Raw genomic sequence first — 27,594 nt, 5'->3', positions numbered from 1 at the left:
TGGCGGGACCGGCGGCCACGCCTCCTCTTGGCCCCCGCCCCTTGGCCCCGCCTACACCACCGCCTCGTATAAAAGCCGCGGGTGGGCGTGGCCCCGGGGGCGGCATTTCCGGTCGGACATGACGCCACAGTGTCAACATGCAAGATGGCGGCGCATCACCGGCAGAACACGGCGGGGCGCCGGAAAGTGCAGGTGAGGGCGCGGCGGGACCGCGGTGACTCCGGGGAGAGCCCGGCGCCTCGCGGGGCTGCGGTAGCGCCCGCGTGGTGTCAGGGCGTGGGGGTTTCCACGGCAGCGCCGCCGCCCCCTCTTTCACAGCAACGCTGCGGTGAGGGGAGGCACCGCCACACGCCCCCGGTGTCGCTCCCCCGCCTCGCTGGCCGCCGCGGAGGGGGCGAGCGACTGCCTGAGGCACCGCGGGCGATGAGCCGCTGCTCGCTGCCCGGCGGGGTCGGGACCCGCAGGAGGCAGAGCTGGACCAGCCCTGATCCAAAGCACAGCGGGAGGTGAAGTTGAAACCGAAAGAACTGTGACCCGCCACCCTCCCCGCAGCCCTGCCTCAGCTGTAACGTGAATTTCCAGCAGCGGCAGAGCTGCAGGTTCCTGCCGCTCGCTCGGCTGTGTCCCGCGCCGGGGGTTTCCCTCTAGAGCAGGGTGAGAACAGCTCCTCGGGTGTGCGTTGCCTGTCTGGAACAGCAAACCCAAGGGTAAGGCAGGAGTGCCCAGGCTGGCAGGTCCGAAGGGAATTTACTGGAAAGATGGGCAAGATTATTAACAAGAGCTTGTAGTCTCAGGACAAGGGGGAGCGGGTTCAGTTTGAACGAGAGTAGGTTTAAATTAGGCATTAGAAGGAATTCTTTATGTGTGGCTGGTGAGACATTGGAACAGGTTGCCCAGAGAAGCTGTAAATGCCCCATCCCTGAAGTGTTCAGGACCAGGTTGGGTGGGCAACCTGGTCTAGTGGAAGGTGTCCCTGCCCATGGCAGGGGGCTGGTGCCAGATGATCTTTAAAGTCCCTTCCAACCCAAACCATTTTATGATCTGCTTTACATCTTACCACTACTTTGACTTCTGATTAGTATCTTGTTTCTGTTAAACACTGGCCATTTGCACACATGAGCAAGGAACAGGACTTTTTCTGTTTAGAATTCAAAATTTTGTTCTTCCCAGCTCCAAGCAGCATTTGCTGAAGGAAACCTTTGGCATAGGCAGCCTGGAAGGTGTAGAGCACACCTGAGAGAGAATTAGACTCAGAGGTGTGGGCTCGTGTAGTTAGGGGTACATTATTGTAGCCTTAGTGGAGACTGGAATTACCAATGTGTACAGTAAAAGTCATGAAAATGGTTTTATTTTATGGTCCTCAATGCTTTGCTGCTCGTTTGTGCTGCTACCAGCCCTTCAGGCATTTTTACAGCTTTCACTATGGAAAAGATTTAATGCTTTATCAATGTGCAAAGCTGCCCAGTGGCAAGTGCAAGTTTCAGCTGTATCTTTCCACTGTGATCAAATGAAATATTAATTAGGCTTGGAATAGCATTAAGATCCTTCCAAACAGAGGTGGGTTTGGTTTTTGAACACACCTTTTGAGTTTTACCACACAGAGGAAATGTGCACCTCTTTAGAGCCTTTAGTGTTTTCTGTGGTTAAGGGAAGCACTCAGTCAATACTGTATAAAGAATTCGCTTACTCTACCAGAAAATTCCTTGGACATTTTTTAAAATACAAAAAATCCAAAGCATAATATCCCTTTATTGACTTCATTGCCTCTGCCGTAAACAAGTTTTTGCAGGTTGCACTTCTAAGGAAGGGGATTTTATTACACCTTGATATTTCTTTGATGTAGTCCTATTTATGAAGGAGTACTTCCCTGACAGCAGCATGCATCAAAGAGCACATTATTTCCTTTTTTACTACTACATTTGTTTTCTAAGCATTACTTAGCTCAAAAGCTTGTTTTTACAGGTGGGTTTTGTGCTGGTTTATGATGTCTTCTTTTCTGTTCTCATTGTGTTATGTGACTATTTTTTTTTTCACTTCGTGTACTGCTATAGTGATCTGTGGTCTTAAGTGGTGCACCAGAAGTCTAGATCTGCAGTTTTTTGGTTACATGTTTTCCAAAGAAGCTGTGAATGCCCCATCCTTGGAAGTGTTCAAGGCCAGGTTGGATGGAGCTTGGAGCAACCTGGTTTAGTGGAATGTGTCCCTGCCCATGGCAGGGGGTAAGAACAAGATGATCTTTAAGGTCTCTTCCAACCCAGACCAATCCATGATAAACATTTATAAAGCCTTGAACAGAAGCTGTTGGTTTTTTCTTGCCCTCTTATTTCACCTGCTCGATCAGAGACAGGATTTTTTTCATGTAGTTGAATTTTAAGTGGCTGTTTTATCCATCAACTGCTACTGGAAATATAAAACCACTCACAATTTATTTTGCTTCCCAGTGGCTGAGCATTTAGGATGCTGCTACGTGTAACTTTTCAGGGAGAGGCAGACAGAGGGAGAAATTTGTCCCAAACATACAAGACTATGAGAAGCTTTTTCAAAAAACACCTCTCGGGTATGGAAGTACTTGATTACTTACATGGATGAAGTTTATGGAAATCAGAGCTATTAATATCTTGGATGCACTAGTTTTACTGGTAAGCAAAACCATCCAAAATAGTCAGTTTAGGGTGTTTCTGCATATGTTACTAAGGATTTAATCAGACTAGATGCTTTAGGCCTCAAAATAAATTCTGTGCATAGAAAAAGGAAAGAAGTTGAATTATTTAAATGGAAGCCAGGCATTTGAAATGTCCAGTGGCAGGTGTTTCTTAAGCATAGCTTGGCATGTCTGAAGGCTGCAGGAATGAGGTTGTCTGATTTGGGAAGAGGATGAGGATGCAGAGGTGTGTCAGACACTGCTGTTGGCCATATGCTGTACTTTCAGATCTGTTCCTGGGAATTAAATCAAGATGGAGCCACTTCTCAGCAGGTGGCTTGAAGTAGCTGCCCTTAAGGGGTTGCGTTGTATCTGCTCTGCCAAAGTTGCTCCCTGGCCAGAATAAATTTACCCCCACACTTGAAACATGTTGACAACGTGTGGGAATTTTGCCATAACTGTTTTGGATCAGCATCCTTATAAAATTATTGAATTTTAAGTACTTTTTGTCTTTAAGTCTTGTACAGAATAAGATGATCTCATGCCCTGTCCCTAGAATTGTTCAAGGCTAGGCTTGATGGGACCCTGAGCAACCTGGTCTAGTGGAAGGTATCCCTGCCCATGGCAGGGGAGTGGAGCAAGGTGAACTTTAAGGTCCCTTCTAACCCAAACTGTTATAGGATCTCATTGCACTGATTTGGTCATCTTTATGTGCTACTACTTCAACTTACTACATTTTATATGTGTTATTTTTAATATTTTATACATAATAAATATACAAATTATATTTATAAATTATATTTATTTCATATAAAATGCTTAAGCAAACAAATAGCCAGTAAGTTGATTACACTGTAAAAGGATAAAATGATTTTTTTAATGCCTTCCATTACTTTTATTCTAGAGCCTGGGGACCCTGATAAGAATTCAAATAATGTGTTCTTAATTAAAATCCATATTTTTAGGGATACTTATGCTCTACTAAGATACTAAGGCAATAGATATTTCTTTTCTTGCTACTTGACTGCTGCTTTTTCTCTCATTTTGAATGCAATTCCTGTCACATCTCATGGAATCCTCCAGTGATTTTGAAAATTTTCTTTTTTTTTTAAATTGTTCACAATAGTATTTGTCTTGTGGAATTTATTTTTTTTCCACTTAAAACCAAGGGATGAGTGTCCTCAGAGCTCCACTGGTCAGTGTTTCCTCCACATGATGGTGTGGTGGTGTTTTTATTAGTAGATTTTACCCATCTATGAAGGTAAAATCTGTTATAGGCATGTCTTGTAACAAGGGTAACAAGGCTCCAGATCAGCTGATACACTCATCCAGGCAAGAAACACATCGTAGGTCCTACACAAAATTCACTTGTCTTTATGTTCTGAAATGCATCTGTTGACAGAAGCTTTATCTCTGGAGCTTAGGTAGTCATTAAAATGATTAATCCTGATCCATTTAGGGTACTGAATCCCATAAACTCTTTATACTGAGAGCCCATCCCCTTGTGATGTTTGTGCTGTGCTGCTGTGAAAGATTCTTGTTCATGGGGGAGTTTATAAAAGCTGCAGCAGAGTTGCTGTCAAAGGCCTGGGTCATTATTAAAATATCTCACATCCCAGGAGTCCTGTCCCTCTCAGATGGTGGCAGTAAACCCCTGGTGATCTGTGTCACAGTCAGGGTTGTCTCTGGTTTGCCACTGACTCTGGGCACAGCAGTGATGGTGCTCCAGCCTGTCCTGCTTGGAACAAATACCACTGAGTGCTCAGAGCTGTCACTTCCTGGTGACCTCCACAGCCCTTTCCAGGCAGGACACAGGACCTTATACGCAGAGATAAAATGTGTGTGCTCCAGAGCAGGTGAGAATTTTATCACAGCAGTTTCTCCATAGCCAAAATCTTACTGCTTTTATGTTCTTTACACATGCTTGTGTACACACGTACTTGAATATATACATTATATTTTGTATTTGTTTGTATACTCACCAGAGTTACTAACATTTCTTATTTCTATAATCAGTGACACTCAAAAACCAACCAAACAAAAAAGGCACTTTCTGACCTTCCCCCCCCCAAATAGGAATATAAAGGAGAACACGTGGGTTATCAGCAACCTTCCTCTATTCTTCTTAGTGAATTTTTTTAGTTTAGTGGCCTTGGCAGGTGTGTCCATCATGCTTACACAAGTGTCAGCTCTTTTAAATCAAGTTACTGTTGCTTTTATTGATCCTTCTTAAGTTCCCCGTGCATTTCAACAGATTTTGTGAATCCCTTAACTTTTCCCCTCTGTGTTAATATAGAATTAACGCATTTGAGTACAAGCCTGGATGGTTCTGATGTTATATCTCTCTTTCCAAAGGGTTCCTTGAGGTGTTCAGCAAATGTCTCATGAGGTTATTTTTAGTTCAGCCACATATGCCATGAGTCTTGTTCTGGTTTTGTTAATATTCAAGATGTTTATTTCAGTCTCAATGACTGCTTTGCAGGAGTGAACCTTTTAACATTTTTTATTCTGGATGAGAAAAATTCATTAAGCATTTTCAGTATAAGAGTGGGCAATTGCTTGGATATCATTAGGCCTCCAATATGAGTTGGAGAGTTCATTTTTTGCCATAATCATCTTTTTCAATTCATGCTTTCTTCAGGACAAGTGGTTTGCCTTGTCCTTGCCTGACTGCTCAAATCACAGTATTCATGTGAAATGTTGGTGTGGTATCCCATCAACTTGCCAACCACAAAGTAGGTTTCTTTCATCTTAATTTTCTCTACTTGTGTTTTTAGTATTAGAAATTTAAAAAAAGAGAAAAATTACTTTAAGGAGCACGTGCGTAATTTGGATTAGAATCGCTTTTATCACTGAAAAATGGCAGTCACAGTTTCTTCCCGGGACAGGCAGACAGTGATCATTACTGATTCTTTATACAATAGGGATTTCTTTTCCTTTTTGCCCTTATTTCTTAAATTATTGAGACAGTTTATCAGGAAAACTAAGCTACCCCTTTGTGGATGGTAAATAAAACTTTGTAGAATTGTAAATCTGAGCAGAGACAAAAGTAACTGGTTGAATTCTGTGAACAGTAGCAGTTGCTGCTGGGGAATTTTATATCAAGCTTTTTTGTTGTATTGCCGTATTTTTTTCCATCAAAGCTGTCATGTATTTACAGAAAAAAAATGGAATAGTAAGAAATAAGATTTTAATCTTGTTTAATTCAGTTGTTACAGCACAGCTACTTTCTCCAGTTTGTCCCAAGAAGAAGGATGGTGTTGAGTTTGATGCTGAACTGATGCTGAGTTCCAGCATAGATGGACTTGCTAACCCTAAAACAATATAACTCCTCTCTTTGTCCCAGTTCTTTCAAAATAAAAACAATACTTGCCAAGAGATGTTTTACTTAATTCATGTGTGGAAGTTATTAAAAAGAATAAAGGGCTCTGCTTTGCTTGAACTCCTTTAAATTAAAAAGGTAACATTATTATGAGCAAAAAACTCCTTAAAATGCTTGGCTGACTAACATAGTGTGACAGTCTTATTTATGAGTGGAATCAAGAGCTCTGTATTACAGCTGAAGATATAACAAATATGGGAGGTGACTGACAGAAGAGGAGCAAATTCAAAAATTGAAAATTTATCGAAATATATCCTGCTAGCAGTTGCAAGAAGCAAGAGCTGAAGGGCCAAGCTGACTTTGAGTCTGACACTGTATGTCAGCAAGAGATTGTTCTCCCTACTAACTGCCATCAAACCTGATCTACTTTAGGTTTTGAATTACTTTAATTTGTGTCTTATCTGCTCGCACACAGTATCTTTAACTGAATATTTTCATTGGCTTGCCTCAAAGAGTTTGAAAGCAGCATGAGTTTGGTGGTCATTCCTTTGCCTTGTGTTTTGTATCATGTTAAACCTTGACTTTGTAAAATTCTTTTACTCCAGTAGTCTGTGTGCCTTCCAGCACTATAGACGTGATATCCTCAAGCCCAGCTGAGGAGTTGCACATACATCTTGCTCTCTAAAATAACCCAAAACCTTAGAAGTATTTGAAGTGTTTTAACATAAAGCTTTTATATGTGGTTAATGGTGTCTTCTCTCAGTAGTGTCTCCAAAGCTGTGTGTAGGTGGAGCACGAATAGCAAGAATGTTATGGATGAGTCTGGAATGGGTGAGAGCAGCTGAAAGTGTTGGAAATTAGGACACAATCTAAAATTGTGAGGAAGAGCTGTGTCTCTGCAGGGACTGTGAGTGGCTGGCAGAATATGAGCAAGAAGTGTTTTAAGAGCATTGGTACATAAAATTAATAACTCTAGTGAAGGACTTGTGAAATGATAATGGAGAGTATTAAGGCAGAAGGATTCAGAAGGCTTTTAATTTTGATCCTCCTGTGTCGGTTTGTAGAGCTGCTGCAGCTCTTTCTCAAACAAAGTGGCACTGGACATGTGCTTTCTGGAAGCATCAGTCCTCTTACTGTGCTGCACAGGGACAGGGTAGTTCAGTTGAGGTGTTGCTCACATACACCAAATGGACCTGTCATCTCTCATGGTACAGAATCTGAGATGCTGAAAAATATTTCTTCAGTGATAAGAACCACTCACTGAATATTTTAATTTGTTGGTTTTGTTTTGTGTAACTGAGATTTGATCTGGAAAACATTTTCTTTATACTACTGTAACAGTTATTGGAGTGAAAAATTGCTTTCAGATCTCTAGCCCAAGACTACTTGTAAGCATGTTCAAAACACTTGTACTTGTGTATCCAAATGATTCCGGCTCTGAGCAGATTTGATTATACCAAGCATGAAATTTTACCTTGTTCTGATTATAGTTTACAGAATATGGGAAGAGGCATAACTGGCAGCTTCCCCTCCTTTTCCCTAAGTGTGAGGGCTTTCCTCAGAGTAAAGCATATAAACCCTGTGTAAACCTGGGGATCAGGAGAGCTGCAGCACAGTGTGAGTGGAGTAACTCTGAAGAAACTTCAGTGCCTTAGAACTGTGTTTGCTGAACATAATAATGGAGAGTGCTGTGGCCTTTGCAGGGTCTCCGGAAATTTCCTTTTAGTGTTTCTGAACAAATCCACGAAATAACCTTTCCACACAGTACTGTCAAACACAGAAGGAAAAAACCTAAAGGAGTCATTTATCTGAAAGAGCAGTAAAAATTTGAGCTTTCTATTATATTGGCAGATAGGTAGGTTTTAAAAAATCGGTTTAAAAATAATAATAGCTGAAATAGCTTGAATTTGTATCTGCAGTCTTTGAATGCTTTAATCCTTAGTGACTATATCCTCTCCCCTGTGTGAGAATGGGAAAGACTGTCATCCCAGCTATAGAAACTGTGGAACCTTCTTGGGAAGTGAGACACAAACGCAGTGTGTTTTCTAAGAGCACTCACAATGTACACATGAAGCAGGGAACTGAACTAAGAATTCTCTGGATCTAACTAAACTTGAGTTGTAATGATTAAATAATCCTTTGTGCACTGCTGATATGTTCTCTGTGACTCTTCCCCATTAATATGGGAAATGACTGAGGTGGTGTTGGTAACTCTCAAACCTGCAGACTTAATGCTTGTAAAACTCTTGATATTTTCTACCCAAGACCCTCACAAAGATGAAATTAGATGTTTGGGTTTTGTGGCCGAGTCAACACCTTAATACCATAATTGGATTTGTGCAACTGTGTTCTAGGTCTCCTATGTGATTAGAGATGAGGTGGAGAAGTACAACCGGAACGGGGTCAATGCACTTCAGCTGGATCCAGCGTTGAACAGACTCTTCACAGCAGGCCGGGACTCCATCATAAGGATATGGAGTGTCAATCAGCACAAGGTCAGTCACGAGAGGCTTCCTATCTAAACCTTTCTTCCAAGGTAGGCAAGCTCTCCACAGGTCTACATCTGATACTGTTTTTTAACAGCTGCCAATTGTTATGATAGCAAAATAATTTTAACATTTCTCATACTGTGGTACCTTACATAGCTGTTTAGTTCTGTCACAAAAAGGTTCTGGAACAGTGATTTCAAACAAGTCTGGATAAGAGAACTTTAGGTCCATTTGAAGGTTGAATAAAATATTACAACAGGATATGATAGTCATAATCTTTTCCATTTGTGATGAGATTTTTATAAACTTTTTTTTCCTTAATTTACAGCAAGACCCTTATATAGCATCTATGGAACACCACACAGATTGGGTAAATGACATTGTGCTCTGCTGCAATGGTAAAACATGTAAGTACTTGAAAGTTTGAGAACTACAGCATTCAGAGACTGTATGGAGTAAATTGTCTGCTGCTTAAATTATTTTCCATCTTTTTTTTTTTACATGTAAAATTAATTTGTGATGTATATTGTAAATTTGGTAAATAGTGTAAGCAGACATTTTAATGAAAATTGAAATGTGTATATAAACGGTTGTTTCAATCTTTTTTTGTAAAACAGAGTAGTATGAATATTCCCTAAAGTTATATGTAAGCCATTAAAATTTAGTCTTTATTCTTTCCAATTTAGTGATATCTGCTTCTTCAGATACTACTGTTAAAGTGTGGAATGCACATAAGGGATTTTGCATGTCAACACTAAGGACGCATAAGGTGAAAAACATTTTCTGTAAATACTGTGTGTGATCACTGCCATTCTTTCAATTATTAAGATGTAGACTTCAAATGGATGACGTTGTCTGTTCATGTTCTTGTACATATTTATTGTAGGATTATGTGAAAGCGTTGGCATATGCAAAAGACAAGGAGCTGGTAGCATCTGCTGGGCTGGACAGACAGATATTCCTCTGGGATGTAAATACTCTAACAGCACTGACTGCCTCAAATAACACTGTAACAAGTAGGTACCTGGGGAGGGGAGGCTAATGCAACACATTTTATTGAGTAGTGTAATCTGTGAGATCAATTGAAAACCATAGATGCCTCTTTCTGTCTGTACATAAAAAATGTGCAAGAAATTTTAAGGTGGTTTTAGTACATAATCAGTGCATTTGTTGTGTTATATAATAGCTGGAAATCTAGAGCAGCCAGCAGTCATGGCATTTACAATAGAGGACAAGTCTCTTTGAACTTTTTCTCTTGAAATGTGATGTACTGGTTTCTCTGAAACTTGATAGAGCTTTAGCTTGAGAAGCTTTTTGCTTCTCAACTAACCTGTCACAGAAATTTTCTCTTGGATTATATGTCTGTATGTTTTTTGTGTATTATAATTTGGAGTTGGTTTTTTGTTTGTATAGATGCTGAAAAAAACATTGCAGTACAGCTCCTAAAGCAGGACTTACAGATTTATCAAATTTCTCTATCAGAACAATGAAGTTACTAGTTAAATTAGTTAAAAAAACATGCAGAGTAATGCTAAGCACTGATAAGGATCTAAGGATAAGCACTGATAAGGATCTGGTGAGATCTAACTCACTAGATACTGGAAGGCAAGGGGAAGCTGTCTGTAGATTCTACTCATCAGGGTTAACTCCTAATGTCACCATGATCTTTCAGGAAGTGATCTGTTCTGCTTCCCTCTCCCTGTAAAGGCGTTATAGTAAATTATGAGAGCTTTCCTTATGCAGCAATTCCAACACCACTTTCTTAGACTAGTCAGGGTAGAGCTGATTAAGTTTCTCTTCTGGGAAGTATCACACCAGTCTTCAGGTTCAGTTGGGTTTGATTGCTCCAGTGAATAGCATAGATCTGGGTCATGGGCATTCTGGTTTGGATTGGCTGTTTTACAATAGGTTTTTTTCAGAAAGAGGTCTCTGCTGCTTGTTGGGTAGGTTGGAAAAATTTTGTTCAAAGTGACTGATCTCTTTCATTTTCTTCTTAATGTTTGATAGATGTTTTAACATAGCAGAATCTGATATATGTGTTGGGAAAGAACAGAATCAACTTGCACACTGCCACACTTAGGTTTTCTAAATAAGAATAGTTGCTGCCTCAGTCATAGTCTAGGAATAACTCAAAAAAAATCTGCAAAACTAAAATTTGGAAGTGGCACAACATACTCTTAAGAAATTTCAGGAATATGTGGTTCTGTAAGTAGGAGGCAGGCCTGTAGGGGGTTATTTGAATTACTGTATTTGGATGATTCTGAAACGTGTGTTAGTTTTATGGATTTGGTGGTTTCTGAAACCAAAGGTGCATCTGCTGGGCAGAGCTGTCAGTTTGGTATTTGCTCTGTCTACGGGACTTTAATTCAAGTATAGCCTGATGCTGACAAGTCTGAGTAGCCCAATGGAAGAGAGATGGCTTCTAGTGAGCTGTGTTGCCCTGCAGAATAGTGCTGGAATGGCACACAACTGGAGATACCTAAAGAGATTTACTTTATATTTCCCAGAAATATAAAATCATTATATTTATTTATTTACTTGCATTGAATTATTTTATAGCCAAACCTTGCTGATAACTGTAAGTTTTTCCATATTCGACTTGAACATGGAGTTCTTGAAGGAAGAATTTATTTGTGAGCTGACAGGAAAACTCAATTGTGAGATAATAAAAAAAACCCCACAGCATTTCTTGTACACTGCTACAGTGATACAGAACCTAAATGATTCAAGTAAATCAGAGATGAGGAGTACTGTGGAGCCAATGCTTGTTTTTTGCCAAAGATCAAATGGAAGTGGAGACATTGCCTCTAAGATGACAGGGGTAAATTTGCATTTCTAGAGTTAGAACACAAATACTTCATGAGGGGGAGGAAAGGTAAGCAGAGGAGTTGTTTTTCTTTCTTTTTAGTGCTCTCAAATAGTAGTGTTTCTGTTGGGAAGAGCACAGTAAATGTCCTCAAAGAAGCTGTTTTCCCAAGTCCTTTGAAACAGTATCATTTCTTTTTGAGAGTACAAACGAAGCTTGTTCTTGTACATTAATTTCCTATCTGATTGCCTGGAAGCAATGTACACAAGACAGCATTAAGAGGAAGCTTATTTTTAAAGAGTCTCTCAGTCAGCACAGCCATAACTCAAATTAAGCGGAGAGATTTTGCTTTTGACAAGTAGTCCCTTCCAGAAGAGGATGGAGTTGAACTTTGCTTTTGTTATGGCATAAATTTTTCTTCTGTACAGTTTAAGATTCTCTCTTCCATTCCTGGTATCCAGCTTTTGATAACTCTGTGTATCATCCTCTCCTGAATTATAGTGATTGTTGAATAGTGTGCTAACCTCCAGGAGTCTTCAGTTATGCAATTTGCCTTTAATTGTTCTCTGTGGACAGTGGAAGATTCTCACTTAATTTTGGCCATGGGTAATATATTTCATTTGGCAGTTTACATTTGGATAGCCATAACTGGTGACTAAGAGGACCCTGAAGTAAAGCTGCATAATGCTTCACAGAATCGTAGAATTTCCTGAATTGGAAGGGACCCTCAAGGATCATCGAGTTCTGCTCCTGGCTCTGCACAGGACAAGCTCAGAAAATCATACTGTGTGTCTGACAGTGTTGTCCAAATGCTTCTTAAGCGCTGTCAGGCTTGGTGCCATGACCACTTCCCTGGGGAGCCTCTTCCAGTGCCCAACCACCCTCTGGGTAAAGAACCTCTTCCCAATATCCAGCCTAAACCTCCCCTGACACAAGTTCTTCCACTGTGACAACAGGCAATATTATATTATGATATTAGGTTACAATATCATAATATTGTGTTGGAAACTTAGCTCCATGACATACATAAATCATTATGTGAAGTTTCACATTTTTGCTGGCCATGCAGTTTGTTGCTATTCTCAGCCTTCTTGGCATACTGATCATATGGATTTTAGGCTTAATGAAATGCTTGATTGTGCTCTCTAAATAGATGATTTTCATTTGCTGTGTCTGTGCTTTTCTCAGTGGAGGGACTGGTATTTTACTCTCTTCAAAAGTGGATTAGCCTAGATGGCACAGAATTCCTCAACTCTGATGGTAGGTGTGATGCTAAAGAGCTGCCATATGGTTTGCACAAACTCAGAGGCAGCATCTGTGCTCAAGTAACACATTGCAGCACTGCAGTGTAACTTCTCTGCATCTTTGCTGAACTAGGAGAAGAGCCTTTAATATAAAATGTAGAATTTTACTGCTACTTGGCTTGGAAAAAAATCCAAATGCTGTGTGTTACAAGATCACATCGAAGTATCATACTCCAATAAAGTAGTTGAGCAAGAATAGCTTGATGGTCTTGGCACTGAATTTTGGTGTCAAAAGTGCACCAGGACTGTAATGACCATAAATCTGAGGGGTTATTTTCTTTTTCTGCACCAGTAAATTAAGAATTGGGCTGGAGTTTTCCTAGCAATATTCAGACGATAGTCTTTCTTTTTTTTAAAGCAACTCAATATATGGGCCAGAGTGGCACTATTTTCATGGATCAAAGGGTATTAAAATACCAGTTTTGAATGAATAACTACGTGGGTTTTTTTCGAATGACAGCATTAAAATTGAATATGTAATTTTTTTTTTAAATAGCTTCTTCCCTGAGTGGGAACAAAGACTCAATCTACAGCCTTGCAATGAATCAAATGGGAACAGTTATTGTATCAGGGTCCACTGAAAAGGTAAGCAAAATTTGGTAAGGCTCATTCCACTTCAGTTCAAAGTGTAGTATAGAGAGACAATTTTATTCATTTTCAATGTCATGTCTATAGCAGCTTTTGTGGTTTTAATAGTGAGTGTAAACACTTTTTTTTTAGTGGGAATGCAAATCCTGCCTCAGTACAAATCCTGCCTCAGTCTGAGGATGTCACATATCCATAAAACTTTCATTCATAGGGGGGACAATCAGATCATCTTGTGTAACCCTCTCTTTGTCAAAGATCATAGAATCATAGAATAGAATCATAGAATAGGTTGGGTTGGAAAAGACCTCCAAGATCATCAAGTCCAACCCCTGATCCAACTCCAATTACTATATCATGGCACTAAGGGCCACATCCAATCTGTTTTTAAAAACCTCCAGGGATGGTGAATCCACCACCTCTCTGGGTAGGCCGTTCCAATGCCTGATAACCCTCTCTGTAAAGAATTCCTTCCTAACATCTAACCTAAACCTCCCCTGGCAGAGCTTGAGCCCATGTCCCCTTGTCCTATTGTTGGTTTGCCTGGGAGAAGAGACCAACCCCCGCCTGGCTATAACCTCCCTTCAGGTAGTTGAAGAGAGTGATGAGGTCTCCTCTAAGCCTTCTCTTCTCCAGACTAAATAACCCCAGCTCCCTCAGCCTCTCCTCATAGGACTTGTGCTCATTACATTTCACCACAAGAGCTCTGATTTTTGTGGGCACATGACTCAGATGATTATATAAACTGAAGCAGTTGCTGCAGGTAGGAAAGAAACAATGCCAGCAATTTATGAGATCCCTGCAGGAGGTGGGAAATGAAGTGAGGTAGTGAAGTTCAAGTGTCCCCAAGAGACAGCCCTAGTTCTTTGTTGTAAAGGAAGCTGAAACATGCTTAGGTCCCTGCGAGTTGTTTTTTTACCTAATCTAACCTTGAGAGAATTTTATTTCCAAGACAGTGTAAAAATGAAAATAGGATACACCAATGAATCATCTGAGAAGTTTCTCAGAATCTTTTTCACCCACATCACACTATCCTATTTCCTGTTGCTTCTATTCTTTTATTTCTTAAGAAGCCAGAATAAGCCAGAATAAATTCAATTAAAATCAAGAGAAGATCACATCTGATTGCTAGACTTGCATAATGTCTGTCTTTTTCTAATATGTGGTTACAGTGATGTAATCTATGTGTTTGGATTGATTCATTTGGAAAGCCTTAATCTCTGCAGAGGAAACACATTGGTGGGAAGAATGGTATTAGTTCCAGTTATCCAATGTCTGTTTCCATAGGTTCTAAGGGTGTGGGATCCAAGAACTTGTGCAAAACTAATGAAACTCAAAGGGCACACAGACAATGTGAAAGCTTTGTTGTTGAACAGAGATGGCACCCAGGTATGTACTTTAACCTGCGGCAAAGGCATTTTACAGAATGCAGAAGTGTCATTAGTCTTTTTTGATATAATTGTTTTATGTGGTAGATTACAGAAGGTAGCTTAACAAGTATTACAGATATTTAGTGATTAAGGGAGGGAAGCTGTTGGGTGAAGGTTGTGTTTTATTACAGGTTCATCTAGGTATGGAGGGGGTTGTTTACATAAAATTGTGACTAGCCTTGTTATTTGCCAGTCTTTGTTTAGCACCATCTTAATGGAAAAATATGACCATAAGAATTATCAAAGCTTTTTATGGAAAAGACAGTATTTTAAAAGAGTTAAATAGCTGCTTGACTGAAGTGTGATGGTTGTTGCTCAGTGTCTTTCAGGCAGCTCTGATGGGACTATCCGCCTGTGGTCACTTGGGCAGCAGAGGTGCATAGCCACATATCGAGTCCATGATGAGGGTGTTTGGGCTCTGCAGGTCAATGAAGCCTTCACTCATGTTTATTCAGGAGGAAGAGACAGGAAGATTTACTGTACAGATTTACGAAATCCTGATATCCGTGTGCTTATCTGTGAAGAAAAAGCACCAGTTCTTAAGGTAATTGAGTTTAATTCAGAGAATCACAGAGTGGCTGAGGCTGGAAGTGGCCTCTGGAGGTCTGTCCCCCCAACTCAAGGAGGACCACCAGAGCTGATTGCCCAGCACCACATCTAGATGGCTTTTGAGTATTTTCAAGGGTGGAGAGTTCACAATCTCTCTGGGCAACCTGTGCCAGTGCTGCATCACCCTCACAGTGTAAAAGGGTAGTTGCATGTTGTCTAACAAAATAGTGGCTTGAGTGATGTAAGTTGATAGAAAGAATGTGCGTTGGGTAACAAGCGTTTACTGTGTCACATCTTAGTAGATTGGCTTTGTCTCCCATATTGCATCTGAAGCTGAATTGTCTGAAGAAGATAGATGCCTGGCAACTACTGAAAATATGCAAATTCAGGCACTTCAGACATGAAAAGTTGGTTTTATCAGGCTCTAGTACAGTTTTAAGAAACTGAACTGGCGTTGCCAAGGCTTTGTACAAAACCAGATTTTTCTTAGCAGCAACATATGTGCACAGGACTGTGTTAGAATCTGTTATGTACTCAGGGGAACCAGGAGTTAAAATTGATTGTGGGTTTTTTGAACACTGAAACTTAATGTGTTCTTGGAGAAAACTGCACGCGCAAGTCTGAGTTTTTTGAAGAGGCTGCTTTTTGGATTTTTCTGTTGTCTGTAACTAGATGATGTGACCCTGGAACCTGTAGTTGTTTAAGGAGGGTGCAATTGAAACAGATACCTACAGATACAAGCAGTCTGGCTTTCCTTGTGAGTGAACTCTGGCTATGTTCAAATCCAATCTTGGATGTACTAATTTAGTTCTGAAAAAGTAACAATCTGGGAAATTGTTGTTCAAAATGGGAAATGAAAGCTGTGGTCAGCTGTACAGAGATCAGAAGGGGTCTATAATAACTTGGCTGTGGTCATTCATTACTGGCTGAAAAATGTAATGGCCGAGCCAAAAGTATAAAGTTAATTAGTACAAAACTTCTTATGTTCTCATTTTAACCATATGAAGTGTCTGAAAGCAAAGTAGTTCAGAAAATACTGTGCTTATCAAACTATCCATTAGATGAGATTGCATCTTGCTAGAAGCATCTTTAAATGCTGGGCTGTTTAGACACATTGCATCTAGTCTTATCTGTGTCCTGAATTTATTTGTTGAATATTTGAAACAATTTCTCTGAATTTTCAGATATTTCAGCTTAGTTTCTTTTCCTTTAAACTTTGTATTTCTGTAGTAAACTGAAAGTAGTGCTATTCCTGAGATACTTCCAAGTATGGGAGCCAGTCTACACAGAGCAATATTAATTATCAAAGGAAAACTAATTTAAGCATGACTGAAAGTTTCTGTGTTTCATTATTTAGATGGAACTTGATAGATCAGCTGATCCTCCTCCAGCACTTTGGGTTGCAACAACTAAATCCTCTGTGAATAAATGGGTAAGTGATATATTTTACAGTCTGTGATTTCAGTTAAGTGGTCTTGGGAATTGCAGTCTTGGTTTGGGAACTGTTGGGCTGTTCTTGCAATTTGGCTGTGACTTGCTGTGATCTGTGAGGTTTCTTTATAAAAAAATCATAAAATGTTAATATTGAGATTGATCAAAAGGCATTAAGCTTTGAATTACTTCCTTTGCTCTCTATTTATGGTGCTTTTAGAAACAAATTATCTTTCTTGGAACTGAACAGTTAACATCTAAATAGCAGCATGAACTGACAGTTGTTACATATAAAATCAGAGTTTGTAGATTATTATGAATGTGTCATTATTTTGTTTCTTTCTTTAGACTTTGAAGGGAATTCATAATTTTAGAGCATCAGGAGATTATGATAATGATTGTACCAATCCCATACCACCCCTGTGTACACAGCCTGACCAAGTTATAAAAGGTAAACAACTGTTTTTCAGAAGACCTTATAAAATATGGTACCATTAGCAGAAATTATACAACTTTAAGACTGACTCAGGTTTTTAGATACTTGATACTATGATTTGAACTAAAGCAAAGACAATGTAGTTACTGTCTATCCAGTGTTAGTTACAGTTAAAATAGTGTTTACACCTTAGTGACATCCAATTCTTATATAAAAAAGTGAAAGCAAAGAACAGTACAGATGTCATGTTGCACAATTTAATGTGATATTAGAAAAAATAATGACTGTAGTGACCTTAATTCTTGTTTGTTTGGCAGGGGGTGCTAGTATTATTCAGTGCCACATTCTTAACGACAAGAGACACATATTAACCAAAGACACAAATAATAATGTGGCATACTGGGATGTCTTGAAGGTAAGTATATTATTTCAGATTAAGTTTCTACTGTTGGATGATTAATTATTTTTTACTTTTTATATATATATATATATTTTTGTGTGTGTGAGATTCCTGTGAGTCTTCTTTCTGTGTCAAGACATTATGCAAAGTGTGCCTTTTGAAAGGGGAGGGGGCATTTCTGAGCTTTTCTGTGTCTTTGCCTGATGTGAGGCAGACACCTGCATTCACCTGGAATTCAGACCCTTGAATTCACCCACAAATTCACTCAGTGCTGTTCCCATTGCAGTAGTTGATCTGAATTTGCTAGATTTGAAACAAAAATTACTTACCACATAAGTTACTGTTCAATTTTTTGGGAAATGTTTGAACCTTTAACTTTCATGTTTCTGGGCTCCACTATTCCTGGAGAGATCAGAAGCTGTAATCATTCCACATGTATATGAAAGTCAAGTTAAAGATTTGGGTGTTAATATGGCTCAAAACTTGTACTTTTTTTTCGGTGTACAGGCATGTAAAGTTGAAGACCTTGGGAAAGTAGACTTTGAAGAAGAAATTAAGAAGAGATTTAAAATGGTGTATGTGCCAAATTGGTTCTCAGTAGACTTGAAAACTGGGGTGAGATGCAACTCCTAAATCTGTTTTTCTAATGTCATATTTCATATACTGTTTGTTCACAAAGCTTTTAGCTTGTTATAACTTCAGAAGAATGTTCATCGCTTAGCTGATGGGTTAGATTTATTTTCAAGTAAAACAGCAAATTTTACCCCTGTTCTTAATCTGAATAAGAGATTTTTTTTATTATTTTTTCCCTCATGGTATGGTCCACCAATACCAATTATGAATTAATACAGTTTGGTAAACAGTGTGTGCTGCCATGCATTTAGAAATTCATTGGTTTGTAATCCCAGTTAAGTGTGATCAAAATTATAAATTTATAGACTTGTTTAATCCAAAACAACTATTACATTCCTCTCCCTGGTGGTCTTTTGCCAACAGATGTTGACAATTACTTTGGATGAAAGTGATTGCTTTGCAGCCTGGGTTTCAGCAAAGGATGCTGGATTTAGCAGTCCAGATGGTTCTGATCCAAAATGTAAGTTTTAAATAATATTTTTACTTCTAAATAATATTTTTCCTTTTTTTAAAAAAAAGCAGAAAAGTTCCAGTACACATGTTTTGAAGTGTTCAAATGCCTATGTCAGTAGCTGGTTGGATTTCAGGGCTTATTTTCTTAACATCAAATTCTGCAGCGACTTCTCCAGTGACAGTGTTTGCTTTTTTCTGAAACATTTCTATCATGTTCAGGTTTTCTGTTTAACTTGGTTTCAAACCTTCAAGAAACAAAAGGAGAAAAGTAACTGTGACCTAATCTAGAGTATGTTACATCACGTGAGTGACCCAACAGCAGGGATTCTAAAATCATCTTTTTCTGAAAGATTGTAACATAGAGCTCTGAGGTTGTGATAAGCAGATTTCTGTGCCCATAAATAGCTGTAGATCAAATGTAGAATATTATGTTGCCAACATTCTTTCTGTAGCTGAAGTTGCACTTCACTGTGTCTTGACAGTAAACCTTGGAGGGCTTCTGCTACAAGCACTTCTGGAGTATTGGCCTAGAACACATATCAATCCAATGGATGAAGAAGAAAATGAGATGAACCATGGTTAGTATTTTAATATTTTCCTTTTTTAGGATTTGTCCATACTTTCTGTTTATTAATTTCTGTTTCTTGAACAGATACAACATATTTGTTCTCTTACCCCTGCCTCTATATGCATTGTAGACTAATGTCTTTTAGCCCTTTTAAATTCACTTTACGCCAAAAAGTGTGTTGTATTTCTGAAAGCATCAGCAAAAATATTAAGAACTCTGGTCTGTAAAAAAAGCAGGTGAATAGAAGAATTCAAATGATTCTGAAGTTGCAGAAACATGATGCCTCGATGAAAAACAATTACTGGCACACTAAGGCTTGACTTAGAGAAGAAACAGCCTAGATAATGACAGCAAAGAGCAATAGTTCAGTTATTCAACATTAGCAAGTATTTTCTTGACATAATTCCAGTTTTCTTCTAGGTATTATGAACAAAATAAAAGAAAATAAAGATTTATTTGAAAAAATACCTTTGGTATAATAATATGTGAAGTAGGTCTATAGAAAACCACCTTAGAATGGTGTTTTAAGGTAATAATGCTAATCCTAATCAGGCATGAGATGAAAAGCACAGCTATGTAAAATGTAAGATAGTGGCTGAATTTGGCAGAATAAAAGAGAATGTGTAACTCCTAAGTTTGAAATCAATTCAACCCAGATCAGAGTTGACTGAAAAGTCTGGTCTTTGGTGATTAAGAAATTACTTTCTATATATAGATAATGCAATTAGGGAAACTGTACATTCAGCAATATCTTGCCATTTTATGACAAAGATTGTGCCAAGAGTTAGTTACTTTCTTCTTTCAAAAACGATCTCCATGGAGGGTTACAGCACTTGGCAGACTCTTCTGGATCAAGTTGCTGATTCTCATACTGTTGTGTATTGGCAATCTACAGCTTAGAGCCAGACAAGATATGAGAAATACAAAATCAGTCTTCATTTCATTTCAAAATTAAAAAATGAAGAAACTGACACTGAGCAGTGACTTAAGATGTAGTTGGACACTGAAATTTTTGTAGAGAAAATATAAATAAACACACATAAATGTGTGTATATGTGCAGTGCTGTTCCTCTCAATTGGTAAGAGAAGTGTTATAGTTTCAAACTCTAGGATTTTTCACCTGCTGTGACTTCAGTATCATGTTTGTCCCTTCTAATATAGATATTTCTTTTTTTTGTTTCTTTGCTTAATACAGCTTCTGACCTTTCTTTCACTACATATGTTTCTGGTTAGAAAGCTAAGGAATCATTGATCTCATGAGACTGTGCCATCTAAATATATTATGTTGCTTGAGTTCAACATCATGTTCAAATACAGTAACTAGATGCTGTAGTGTAATGGAGATGATTTTTCCCAAGTGCAAGTCAGGCATCTGAATTCTCCTACGCTGTGTTTCAAGATGCCTGACTGACTGGAAGCTGCACTGTTCAAGAGGTGCATAAGTAATGCTGATTTTTCTTTAATCTTATCTTGTTCACTGATATGGAATCAGGTTCTTCAGTGTTTGAAGACCATCCTGCTGTAACTGGCTATAATAAATAGAATTTATAATGCAGGAACTTCAAGGAACTGTGAGTCTGAGCTTTCCTAGTACGCTGTTTTGACATCTGGCAAATCCAGGTAGAAGAGTAAAGGCAATATCCTTCAGAGTTCTGTACTGTCAGTGGAGAAGAGAAGAATAGTCTTGTCTCAGCACAGTCTCTTTAGTTGATTTCTAATATTAGGATTTGTCAAATTGAACAATACTTAGAATTCTATTAAGGAAATGGAAAAAAACTAGTAGTAGGGTTTTGCCTCCTGAGCTCTATTTCCCCTTTCTCAAAGGCTTTTGAAATAGGCCTTACACAAACCTTTTTTGATCTCATTACTCTATACTGTTCCTTCTTATATACTTGCTGCATGTTGGAAATGGGGATTTTCTTGTTTTATGTAAAGCATATGATTTTGCTAATTTATGAAATAAATTAGCTGTAGATGGAAAAGACATGTTTTGGTCTATGAATACCCAGTTTTAAGGCCTACTGCAATCTCACTGCTGTGATGGTTTCTTTTTCTAACAGTGAATGGTGAGCAGGAGAACAGAGTCCAGAAAGGAAATGGATACTTCCAAGTGCCACCACATACACCAGTTATTTTTGGTGAGGCTGGAGGACGCACTTTGTTCAGGTATAAAAACTCAAGAGTGTAAATTCAGTGACTGAACAATCACTTCTCTGCACAAGCAGGAACATTATCAAAATGCAGTGCTTCCATTCTGTACTGGACATTCAAGACATGCCCTTGACAGGCAAAATAAGCAGCTGTTGATGATAATTAGGCATTGTCCCAATGAGTATGTGAGTTTGAACATCAACAAGGTGTGGGGCTTTACAACAGTAAGAGTTGTGTATAGTTCTTAGCTGTGTCTCATAGCTTTGAAATCACTGGGTGCCCTCTTTCTGCAAACTGATTAACTGAACTTTGGTTTAGAATAAAAGTCTAGATTTACATTCTTGTAGAACTTCTCTTATGGGTATGCTGTGCTGGTCTTTGAGAAATAATGGCTCATCCCAGGAGATCCTGCTTACTAGAGAGTTGGTTTCTGCTCCCAGAATTACAGCCAATGATCCATTAGAAGGGCCTAAGCTGTAGCAGGTAGGAGCACAGGTTCTGTGTTGTAATGTTTATATTCTAATTACTCTCCTAGCTCTTCTCATTCTACATTGAAAAAGCCTACTTATGATATGTGATACATAAGAGACACTTTAATAGTGCTGCAAAACAGATACTGAGCTTTGAAACACTGTGAAGTATCTGATATTTACTGACATAATGGATTTTAAATTTAAGGGGTGAGAGATGTTTGGTTTTTTTGATTTTGTTTCCCAGGCTGAATAAGCCCAAAAATGATGTAACTGTCAATCCATGAACTGGTCAGTAAAACAGGGAAAGCAATTTCAGCTTTGTAAACTGACTTTTTTTTGCTGCAGTATCAATGTATTTAAATTGTACCTGAGGCTTAATCTTTGCCTCCATTCTATACTGGTGGATCTTAGCTCTTACACAGCTTCTTCTTAGGAGAACACTGGGAAGACCCCATTGAAGGGAGCAAGCCAGGCTTGTGGGACCTAAAAGAAGGTTTGCAGGACTCCAACAAAATACCTCACTGGAATTTATAAAATTTTATCTGGCTTTGTTTCATCGTTGTTTGTGCACATTTCTTAAAATTGGTTTCATTCTTTCTGCTTGGTGAGGGCTTAGCAGATGCTTTAAATCAAAGTTCATTTATTTGAAGCAGAAAAGAATTGCTTTATGCCAGGTGCCTTTCCCCTTCTCCTGACAGTTTCGTTCTTCAACACACAAACATACACAATCCAGAGCAAAGTAGCTTTTTAAATTTTCTCTGTGTCATGGCCAGAGTTTCCTAGGATACTACTCCCTGTTTCTGCTCTGGGATCTGTTTTCCTACAGCTACCTCTCGTCTTTACAGGAAAGAAGTGATTACTTCCCCAGTAAGTTAGATGTTGCTAACAAAGTTCAAGCTCCCTGCCCATTAAAAGGGCAGGTCCTCTCCTGAAAGCTTTTCAGTGCAACTTAAAATAATTGTTTTCATTCACAAAGGTTATTTCTGTGTGCCTTAGGTTATTATGTCGGGATTCAGGTGGAGAAACCGAGTCTATGCTTCTTAATGAAACTGTGCCACAATGGGTAATTGACATCACTGTGGATGTAAGTGTTGTGTGCTTAAGTGTTGCTTTTTTATTGTGGCTTTTTTTTAGGATGTACTACAAGTTTTTTTAATTGTGCAGTGTCTGAAATTACATTTTAAATTTATGCCCTGTTTGTATTCAAAATAAGTGGCCTCGAGGTCTGTATTCAAGACCCTTTGAGATTCATGATTTTTTTCATGTGTCCAGTTAATGTATTTTTGCTCACTTTTTTCAGACATAAAGTCTTAGAAAAAGAATTCAAAGCCCTGTGCATAATTGGTATCATTTTCAAGTGAGGAGCTCAGGAACAGAGAATACACATCATGTTGCTGCTGTCTTTTGATTTATCTAATTGCCTCTGAAATAACTGATAATTTATATTCAAAAGCTCAATGATCTGTGCATCATCTAAATTGAAGTGTCTCAGGAGTATGAGTAATTTGGAAGTTGGCTGTGGTGGGGATGTTGATTAAGAATCTCTCCTGGGTTTTTATAATTAGGAGCTGAATATACTTCACATACCAGCTGGTGGAAATAGTAGCTGACAACGATTCATCCTAAATTAACACTTTCCAAATGTGTTTCCTTCTAGAAAAATATGCCCAAGTTCAATAAGATTCCCTTCTACCTCCAACCTCATTCATCATCAGGGGCAAAAACTCTAAAAAAGTAAGTAATCCATGTTTGAGTTCGATAAACTGCAGAAAGAGAACTGCATGCTAAAAAACCCCAACAACAACAACAAAGAAAACAAACAAGCAAAACCCAACCAAGTAAACAAAAATAAAACAAAACAAACAAAAAAACCACTCCACCAAACTAATTCTCTGTTTTCTGGTCATTTAAGCAGCATTGCTCTGAAGCATTGAGTTATATCAGAATATTTGAAAGAACTAGAGGTTTCTTTTGGGTTTGGTGGGCAGTTGTTCAAGTTTATGCTAAGAAATGTCTAAGAACTAATTACTGAAATGAGACTGTCTTTTGTGATACTTAATCAGAAAACAAGAGGAACTAATGGATTGTTACCCTGTTCAGAACCACAGTTTTATGTTTCCTGTTGCTAACAGTAACGAATGGTAACTTGTTGAAAGGAAAAGGTACAAAACCTGACAGTAGGCAATGCAGGATAGTCTGCCAGTCACATGAGCTGTAGCTGGGAACTGTGTTGGTTAGAAATCAACAACTCTGATGTGACCTCAGTGTCATAGACAGTATGCCTGCCATTTATATCCAGCAATTTTCAGTAGTTTACACAAATACCTAGTTTCTCTACATGTTTTACTGAGTTTTTCACGTCAGGGACTGTTTGAAGAGGAGTTTCACAGGCTTTTTGTGTCTTTTTGGAAAAAGTGCTGCTGCTTATTACAGGAGAATGTCCTCTGGTTAATATAGTGGGGTGAACAGCATTTTCTGGCTTAGCTCTCTAATTCTGTATCCTCTGACCTTCTACTAATGCCTTTCTATTGAAAGAGTTAGGGTAGTGTGCAATATTCTTCATCTAAGCTTTGATTTTAATCTAATCCTTTGAATATCTTACCACTTTTCTGAGTCCCTTTGGATAAATAGTGGTTATGATCCTGGTATCCTGGATGATCCCGATAATTCACTATTAAACTTATAAAGAGATTATCTGTGTACTTGCATAGTTTGCTACAAACTAAGGTATTGTGAGGGTGAGAAATTATATTTCTCAAGTTTTTTCCTTACAAAATTCTCTCACTTTATCTAGAGACCGACTGTCAGCAAGTGACATGCTTCAGGTGAGGAAAGTGATGGAACACGTGTATGAGAAAATCATAAACTTGGATAATGAGTCTCAGACAACCAGCTCTTCCAACAATGAAAAAACAGGAGAACAAGAAAAAGAGGAGGACATTGCTGTGCTAGCAGAGGAGAAGATTGAACTTCTGTGCCAGGACCAGGTAAGTTCCTTGGGTGTTTTAGCCTGTGATCAAACCCAATGTCTAGCAATGAATAGGTTGTGAATTTTTGAATCCTGAGCTTGAAATGTGCTGTGGATTATCTGCTACCTTTAAAACTAAGGAAATGTTTTGACATCGTGTTAACTTGGAGCTGACACAAGTTCAGACATTTGCAGATAGCCAGAACAAAGAATTGCTATAGTGAGCCTGTTTAATTTGGTCTGACTAGTGGCTTTTTCAGGGTTACATACTCAACAAATGGACTTAATACAATTGCAGAATTCTGGTTTTTGTTTTTTTTTTTTTTTTTATAATACTTGGAACTCTACATTTTTAGCAGTGTTCAAAATTTGTCAAAAATGATAAATTGCCTATTTAAGTGCATGAAGATTAAGTACTGAAGTGCATGAAGATTAAGGAGAGGTGGTTGTGATACGAAGTCACATGTTACATTGCTAAAACCTTTCAGGAATGCATCAGGTTTACTTGCTGGTTGAAAAATCTGAGCCTTTTCATGGTTCATCCGGGTACCAGTTCACCCATGGGAGTGTTTTATCTGGGAATTTCTGACAGTCTAGCAGATTCGTGGAGTAAAAGATGAATTTTTGCTGTTTTAGGTTTTGGATCCGAACATGGACCTTCGAACTGTAAAACACTTCATTTGGAAGAGTGGTGGGGACCTGACGCTTCACTATCGCCAGAAATCAACGTGAGGGGAGCACGGACCCAAGTGGTTCATTATTTACTTGACCATACTGTACTGGTTCCAAGAGTAGTACTATAGAAGCCCACTGAACCCCTAAGGTAGATGAGACTGCTAATGACTCAGTATGGACGGGAAGTATGCATTTAATTGAAGTGACTAATAGATCTGTAATATAGAGGAAAAAAAATCCATATGACTTAAACTAAAGTCTGTCCTCCTCTCAGTCAGTGAGGTGGGAAGTCCCTGAGTGGTTCGTGTTGTGTGAGGTGTACAGAGAGTGGATGATAACCCAGTGCAGACTTTTGCTTCCTCCTTTTTGCTTTTGTTTTTTTTTCCAGAACATAATATAGTCATCTGCTCATGCTCGACATGAAACTGGTTTGGCCATATTAGTTGCTGTGTTCACAATGTAATTCAGAACTGCACAGAAGGTATTTTTAGTACATTCCATTCATAAAGTTCCAGCAATGATTTCTCACAGGTTGCTCAAACATTTCTGCCACTAAAAGAAATTTGGAAAAGAAAAAAAAACAGAAAATATGTATTGTATTGTAATTCATACTTGAATGAATTGGCCCATTTAATTGTAAACAAAGGGTTAACTTTAGAATTGTTGTAATTGCTTTAGAGAGCTTTTGATGTGCAAGATAAGAACACTAGAAAAATATCAGAGCAGGGTGAGTCTAATGATGCTGTGCATCATTATAGAGTGAACATGCTTTGCAGCAACTTAGAGATTTTTTTTTTAAAATATATATAACTACTTCCTGCGCTGTGTCCTAGGTGTTCTAAAGACACACTAGTCTAATTTTTGGTAACTGTTCTCCAAAACTATGTGACATTTTGTTAAAACTTCAAACCATTCTGAATATAACTTAATATGTTTAATGTTAAACTTTAGAAACTTCTCTGCAGATTTCATGTTCATGAGATAAAAATACTGATTTTTCTTTTCTGAAGTTTTATATGCAGTTGTTCTTTTGTTATAGATTTATGCAGATATTGTTTTCCCTGCTATTTCTAAAAATCTGTGACTGTCATAGGCTCATGGTAATCTTTTATAGAGGTTTAACTTATTGGGGGGGAGGGGGGCAAAGGCATTTCAGCTTTTTGTGAGAAAATATGGGGATATCCCAGAAAACCATTTGTAGCCAGAACAAATTACAAATCCTCGTAGAGAAATGGTGTAGAAATGACTTTTGTCTGAAGCAGAAGCACAAGTGCCTTCAAGGGGCAGTATGTTATTGGAGTCTCTTCAAGAGACATAATGATCTTGCCCTTCCTGTATCTTGCTATCAAGGTTTAGGTTGAGGCCTAAAAAGAAGTCCCAATAAATTATATTACTGGGATTGTACTGGTCAAACAAAAGGTAAAATATTTTTCATTGTGTTTTATTTGAAAAAAATAGTCAAATCCTTCCCTTCTGCACTCTTAACCCATCAAAACAAACTCATTGCTTAGAGACAAACCATGGTTCAGAACTAAGCTAGCATGTTTTCCCTGTCTTTTGAGGGTCAGTTTCAGTTTTTAATCCCCATTTCTGCGTGTGCTTAGTTTGACACAACTGTGCTGTAACTGCACATTTTTAGCGCTACTTGTGAATTAAATGGTTAAACAGAACTGTAACTTCTATTGATAAATTGTCCTGACTTGTATTTATTAATAGCAAGGATCTATGCTTATTCCAATAGGCACTGTTTAAGTTTGGGTTTGTTCCCTCGTTGTCTTCCTGTCCTATTGTATACATTGGAGTTGGTCCCAGAAATTTTCTTTTAAACCAGCCAAGATTGTAATTTTTCTTCTTTTTTTTTTTTTTTTTCCTTTCTAACCATCCTGAAACACAGTAACAGGAAAGATTGACAGAAGAGTCTGCAATGCCAGAAGGGTAAACGATGTTTCACAGTTGTATAGAATAAAAGGCTTTAGTTAAAATGTTTTCAAGTCGTTTTGTGTACCAGATTAATGATGCAATTTTGGATCTTTGATCTTTGCTATTGAATGTTACAAAGGGCTTCAGAGTCGTTTGAAGCCTCAAATAATGGAATGGCTGAAGAAATGGCAGTGCCTTAGCAGAATCACATGAAGATGATCATGTAATATGGTTGAATGTAATGTATGTATGAATGTAAATGAATGAATGAATGTATGAATGAATGTATGTATGAATGAAAAAATGAATGTATGTATGAATGAATGAATGTAAAAATTTAGGAGGTGTGCAGACCTTCAA

At 38.4% G+C, this 27,594-nt stretch overlaps 1 protein-coding gene across 1 annotated transcript; it reads left to right on the top strand.

Annotated features, from left to right (window-relative positions):
- Window positions 1-123: 123 nt before the first annotated feature.
- Window positions 124-27,300, top strand: WDR48 (WD repeat domain 48). Its single transcript, XM_027727844.2, has 19 exons — window positions 124-192; window positions 8,318-8,458; window positions 8,781-8,859; window positions 9,139-9,221; window positions 9,339-9,468; window positions 13,059-13,147; window positions 14,435-14,536; window positions 14,897-15,121; window positions 16,484-16,558; window positions 16,906-17,008; window positions 17,311-17,408; window positions 17,901-18,008; window positions 18,390-18,486; window positions 18,962-19,057; window positions 21,108-21,213; window positions 22,668-22,755; window positions 23,329-23,405; window positions 24,466-24,658; window positions 25,276-27,300. Exons 1-19 carry the CDS (start codon window positions 145-147, stop codon window positions 25,369-25,371), a joined length of 2,034 nt encoding a protein of 677 aa, XP_027583645.1. The 5' UTR covers window positions 124-144; the 3' UTR covers window positions 25,372-27,300.
- Window positions 27,301-27,594: the final 294 nt, after the last annotated feature.

This window comes from Pipra filicauda, unplaced genomic scaffold (genome assembly GCF_003945595.2).
Source record: "Pipra filicauda isolate LSUMZ 115617 unplaced genomic scaffold, ASM394559v2 scaffold1_size10287979_pilon, whole genome shotgun sequence".
Lineage (NCBI taxonomy): Eukaryota > Metazoa > Chordata > Aves > Passeriformes > Pipridae > Pipra > Pipra filicauda.
The sequence above is the reverse complement of the archived record's forward strand: the minus strand, read 5'-3'. Positions and strand labels throughout refer to the sequence as shown.